Source organism: Vollenhovia emeryi, unplaced genomic scaffold (genome assembly GCF_000949405.1).
Source record: "Vollenhovia emeryi isolate VEMERY1.0 unplaced genomic scaffold, V.emery_V1.0 DF939212.1, whole genome shotgun sequence".
In the NCBI taxonomy this organism is placed as follows: domain Eukaryota; kingdom Metazoa; phylum Arthropoda; class Insecta; order Hymenoptera; family Formicidae; genus Vollenhovia; species Vollenhovia emeryi.
Genome location: NW_011967154.1, coordinates 12,843 through 18,537, shown reverse-complemented (window position 1 = coordinate 18,537; position 5,695 = coordinate 12,843). Strand labels below are relative to the sequence as shown.

Sequence of the window (5,695 nt, the reverse complement as noted above, 5' to 3'; positions counted from 1 at the left end):
CAGTAAACGATAAATATCGATCCGAAGGCAATTTAATCGCGAAGATGGAAGAGGAGAGGAATCGGCGACGTTAAAGGCGTCGCGTCGGGGCTGTTTCTTTCAGCGATTCGACACAAAGCACTCGGCATTGTGCTCTCCGCGTGGCTAAAAGCATCCCACCGAGGGCGAAACGCGTGTGTATGTAGGTTAAAATCTGTTGATGCACGGCTCATACGTGGGATCACCTTTTCCCTCATCCGCGTCGTCTTCCTCTTTCCTTCGCGTACGCGTAATCTTTGTTTTTTTCTTTGGTTCCGCTTCTTTTCTTTTTTCCGTCGTCGGCTTCTCGTGCTTCTGAAACGACGGGAACCAAATGGTGGGGTTAATGCGCGCACACGCCACGGGGTGTCGACCAATTTCCGGGTTCAACTAATGCACTTATCAGACGGCCAGAAAGGAGCCACGAGAGGACGGGCCCGTGTGGGGAGGAAAAATAATTGAGCCGTCCCTCTCTCGTCACCGGCCGGGAGGAAGGAGCGGCGCGCGCGGTAAAAAGCAAAACGAATTTTAACCTTCTACAATCACGGAGCGTACGCATCCTAATTCGGCGACGGAGGAACGCCCAGCAGAGAGATTGCTGACGGATCAGCGGAGTTGCGAACTCTCGTCTCTGGTAATTGGAAAGTATCCAGTGGAGATGACACCCCCGGTGGCACCCTTCGCTCTCGAGCAACCTCGGCGGGGAATTAATCTTTCGTTCGTGCCGTGTAACGCGTTCGTAAACTTCGGCCCGACCTCTCCCCGTTTCTTTCCTCGCGCGCTAAAAGTGCGCAACGCGCGCGAATAGAGCGCTCGCGAGGGCTAGCGCCTAATGAATTAGCCCGCTGAATCGGCCGGTCATAACCACGGGACATTTGGCCGACGCACCTGTCATCGCGGCGGTCTCCTCAAAGACGCCTCCGCGTTTAATTGGCCCTCGCTGAGGGGTTCAAAGAGCGCGGGCCGCGAAGGAATTGGGAGGAGAATGCAGCTGTCGCGTGGGCGCTTCTTTGAGGAACCGTCGTAATTAGATTCGATGGACCCGAAGAGGCGCGCGGCAATCGGATGAGGACCAGGAGGTCGAGAACACGCGCGTCCCCGAAGATTCGCGACACTTTCGCGCGCGCGGATGACGTGTGCTAAGCGGGAACCGAATACGCGCGGGATATTTTTACGACGCGGCGACGTGTGCCCTCGTCAAGTATCGACCAGCGCTCGATCGGTTCGCGAAAACGCTTCGCGACAGCGTCACTCGATACGTCAGTAATCGTAAGGACGTATCGTAATTCCGCTAAGTCGCACGGTAGGATTACGAGGTCTCGCGAGATCGCTTTCAACGGCCGCGTCGTATCCTGCGCGGCCGAATCTATTCCGGGCGCGATCGCGAAGGGTCGCGGATTCGCGCGAGTACCAAAGATGCAACATGATACCGTGAACCCCCGGGCCGCGAGCTCTCTCGACGGCGCTGAACGCCCGAGGTGTGACGCGGTGACACCGAAAGGACGTCACCGGCGACGGTCGCCGCGCCGAATTTCTCGGATTACATAAACCTAAATAATCCCAGTGAGTCATTCTAATTCTGTCCCCGGTGGGGTTGCACCGCGTTCCACACCCCCTTGGTCACCCCGCCCCCCTCTATCTATCCGTCCCTCTCCTCGCGCATTTTCAGCCTTCGTCCCGCCGTGCCCTCCCCGCCGTCTGTCTGGCGCGCAAATAGCCGCGAGACGCGTGTGTCGTCTCTCGCACACACGATGGCCCACTTTTCCACGTGGGTCCCGAAATTAGAGAGCGCCCCGACGCCAGCGCGCCGTTTGTCTATTCATTTTCGTCGCGCAGCCGACGCGCTGATTTCCTCACGTCCTTCCCAAACGGCGCGCTCCGTGCAGTGTCTAATTAAAAGCTCCCTAGATAGCGACCGAATGGAGAAACTTTCGCGCCTTTTGTCTCGCGTCGGCGAGAATCGCGCGTGCGATATCACCGATTTGACGCGACGGCGATATTAGACGGCACAGATCGCGAGGTATTTCCGACCGTGGGAGAGACGGACGGCGGCGGAGGAAGCGCAAAACGTTCCCGATTCACGATGTTCAACCGGTGAAACAGGTAAAATGGTGAATGAACCGGTTAATTAAGAAAGATTACCGTCCGTTACGCAACGAAGACACGAAGCGCACCGCAAACAATGTTACGTTGTCGCGTACATTTTTGACCGTGGCCGACATGAGCTTCCTACTTCCGGCCGGGTGAAACGATCCGTTGGGAGAAGGTGATTTTTTGGCCCGCGCGCGCGCGCGCGACGCGAGAGGCTCCGGCCGGAAAATAAATAAACGGCGAAACGTCCGCGCACGCCACATCGCGTGTCGACGTAAAAAAAAAAATGCAGCGACCGGGGGCGACGCTGAATGCATTCCGCGATTTAGCGATAATGCGACCGGCCATATTTCGGTCCGATATACAATTGCGCCGGTACAGCGATCGTGGGATTCGCTAACTGTCCCAGATATCCTATTCACGGTCCATTTTCACGAGACAACGACGATCAACCACGTGTCACGGCCTCGTGTGCGAGGTCGCGAGTAATGGGAATCGTTACGCTTTAGCTGCAACTCGGCGCAGCCCAGGGCCGCAAAGTGGTCGTGGATACAAAAAAAAAAGTGGAGAAGCAGTCGGATCGAGGACTCGTTTCAGCGTCGATTACCTTTAACCTTACGATCCGTCGAAATCGGGCACTACTTTTTTACGAACAAGTCGAAGGAGAGAAGAGGTAAAGTGGAGTTATGAGTTAAAGCTAAACGAGGTCGATGAAATCGTGCAATAAATTGCACTATCAGACGCGAAATCGCCAAACCGCGGTCTAAATCGTGATCCAGATTGTAAGAGAAACGAAACTTGACTTTTCCAGACTTATCGTTACCGTTAATTGACGTTCGCGTAAACGGCTCATAACTTCTTTTCGGGCAGATCCTCCCCCCCCCCCCGCCAAACTGAATTACAACATTTATCAAACGGAGCCAAATACATCCCTGGCGTGTTTTATCAGATTCGCACATCGGTATAAAAGTACCCGGCCGATGCGAGTCGCAGGGAAATCGCCAAACAGTCGCGTGCAACGATGACGCGGGCGGCGTCGGTCGTGATTCTAATACTCTTCTCGGTCTCCAGCGTGAGCCAAGTCGACTCCCTGATACAGGAGCGTCTGGGAAAGTTTCTGGGGACCTTCGGCGCGGTTAAACAGTAAACATCCCGATTGTTCGTATCCGAGGGGGAAACCGCTGAGAGCATTGTGGTGAACAGATTTGCGGTATTTTTGGGCATTAGTTTGGGCATTGGGTCTCGCTGGGGCAGTAGAAAGATAAAATAAGATATTGTAAAGTATAAAATAAGATAATAATAAGACAAAGTAATGCCCACTGGGCATTAGTGGGCATTGGTGTACAAGATTGTGGTCAGCGGTTTCCCCCTCGTTCATATCGCTTAACGCGGAGAAGACAAAAAGATATTCCCGTGCGTAACTTTTTTCAGAGTGAGGATACCCGACTTGCTGAATCAGGTGTGCAACCTGTCGCAGTCCAACGCGACGCTACGCGACGCCTGTTACGGCTGCTTCTACCGCGCCAGCGTCTTACCGCAGGGCTACTCCACGTTAGCAGTCATTTCCGCGTGCGCCAACACTTACCTCAACAACACTAACTACGGTCACTGTCAGGCCTACTTGCGAGTACGTGCACGAAACGACCGTTCGTTCTTGTTCTATTACACGCTCTGTCTCGTGACTACCCGCGTACAAATTTGACAATTCGTTACGCACTTGACTTTTCGTTCTCTCCAGAATACGACCAGTATGCCGAATGGACGCAGTCCTGCGTTGATATACTGCTCGTTCCTAGAATGCATCCGTCAAGTCAATAAGAACAGTTTGGTAAGATTGAACTCTGAACCAATAGCTATTAGACGTGTCACCCGATACGCCATTCTACGATTGCCCCCCTCTCTCTCTCTCTCTCGCTTTCTCCGCGCATCACCGCTCTTAATACAAACGCTTTCTCGTTGAATGCTATCGTCTCATCTCTCGGTTCACGTTACGCACGTTACGCACCCACTTTGTTTCTCTAACAATATACCGACCCTTACAAACTAACATTAAAAAAGAACTAACGCATCTACTAGTACAGTGTCGCTTAATAATTTTAGAATCTTGCTCGTTAATTTTCCACCCTCTACTTTCAATGCTCTACAAGGAATTTCGAATATTGTTAAGTACCCTTGTAAATATTGTAAATAGACAATGAAAAGACGCCTATTGCAAATATTATCCAGGGCATAGACATCAGAGGAGCTAGGATAGGGCGAGGAGCAGCATGGCAAATTGAGCGGCGTCCTTTTAAATTCTTGAAAGTTCCAGCACTGAGGGGCGTCTGCATAATTAAAGAGATTAATGCAACTACGACTACAACGACTACAACGACCACAACGACTACAACGTTCACTCCTCCCATATTCATTGACCCGCGCAATCCTTTCCAATAATCTGCACGTCTTTCGAGGCCCGCGACTTCTCTCCCCTCGTCGGGAGTGCGACATCGGCGACGTCTCCACGCGCAAGAGGAAGATCGCGCGGACACGGGGATGTGCGCGCGATTCACCGAATTCCTGCTATCACCCGTGTATTATATTGTACAGTTTTTCCCTCCCGAGTGTGTACGTACTTTATCGGATTGAAAACCGCACCGCGAAATCTGACGCGACGGGCGCAACGAGTTGACCGCTGACAAGTGCTTTCCGCAGCTCGGGGAATGCGTTAGCGAGGCCGCGGCAGCGTTCCCCAACGTCAGCAACACCTACGTCAACCTCACGAGCGAGCAGCTCGCACAATTGTTCATCAACACCACCGCCTGCGTACTGGCGAAGACCCGCTGCTCCTACGTGAACCCGGTCACCGGCGAGCTACAGGATGATGACATCGTCAACAAGTTGCAGCTACCCTCGCTGAACGCCGTCCTCGTCAACACCGACTACGACATCAACATCGTGCAGCTGCCGTTCCGTTACGGCAGCGTCGACGTGTGCGCCAAGTATAGAAACGTCGAGCAAGCGACTTGGCCCGGTGTCGCGTGTTAATTTACAAAGCGGATATTATCGAGCCAAGTGGACACGGGGCGACGTTAAATGACGCGCGGGATGATTTTACCAAGCCGACCGTCGCGCGGAATGAGATTACCCCCGCGTTGCCGTTGTTCGCAATAAAGATTTGTTTCCGTTGGCGCCAACATTTCGATCATTTCTACCTCCCGGCCTCTCGCGGCTATTTTAATACGAGCGCGGTCGGTGCGGCACGTGCCAAGGAACAAACGCATCCGCATTCCTCCTCCGCGGTGCCTTTCCCGAGGTCTGATATTCTGATTAACGGGGAAAACAAACATACGACGCCGCAACCGACGATCGTAATCTCGTCCCATTGTCTCGCTCGATTAACAGCGAATTCGGTTGCTCGCACTCGGTGCACACTAAGGCTTGTTCGTAGTCAATTCCTATATTTAAGTTCGTCTTAAATACAATAATAGAGAGTTAAGTCAGCATTTTTATATACACACTAAGAAATAAACTGATATGGTCCGAGCAGGACGTGGGTAGCCTGAGGCCGGGTCAACGATAGGTGTAGTGGGTCTTAAGGGGATGC

At 52.8% G+C, this 5,695-nt stretch overlaps 2 protein-coding genes across 3 annotated transcripts; both read left to right on the top strand.

Annotated features, from left to right (window-relative positions):
• The first annotated feature begins 1,659 nt into the window (after window positions 1–1,659).
• On the top strand, window positions 1,660–4,818 carry LOC105561073. 2 transcript variants are annotated; one of them, XM_012010735.1, is made up of 5 exons: window positions 1,660–2,121; window positions 3,059–3,252; window positions 3,541–3,736; window positions 3,848–3,937; window positions 4,336–4,818. In XM_012010735.1, exons 2-5 carry the CDS (start codon window positions 3,131–3,133, stop codon window positions 4,543–4,545), a joined length of 618 nt encoding a protein of 205 aa, XP_011866125.1. In that variant the 5' UTR covers window positions 1,660–2,121; window positions 3,059–3,130; the 3' UTR covers window positions 4,546–4,818. The 2 variants fall into 2 exon arrangements, with proteins under 2 accessions (XP_011866125.1, XP_011866124.1); XM_012010734.1 differs by lacking the exon at window positions 1,660–2,121 and having other exon boundaries at window positions 2,722–3,252.
• LOC105561097 lies at window positions 4,645–5,673 on the top strand. Its single transcript, XM_012010767.1, has 2 exons — window positions 4,645–4,692; window positions 4,792–5,673. Exons 1-2 carry the CDS (start codon window positions 4,645–4,647, stop codon window positions 5,134–5,136), a joined length of 393 nt encoding a protein of 130 aa, XP_011866157.1. The 3' UTR covers window positions 5,137–5,673.
• Window positions 5,674–5,695: the final 22 nt, after the last annotated feature.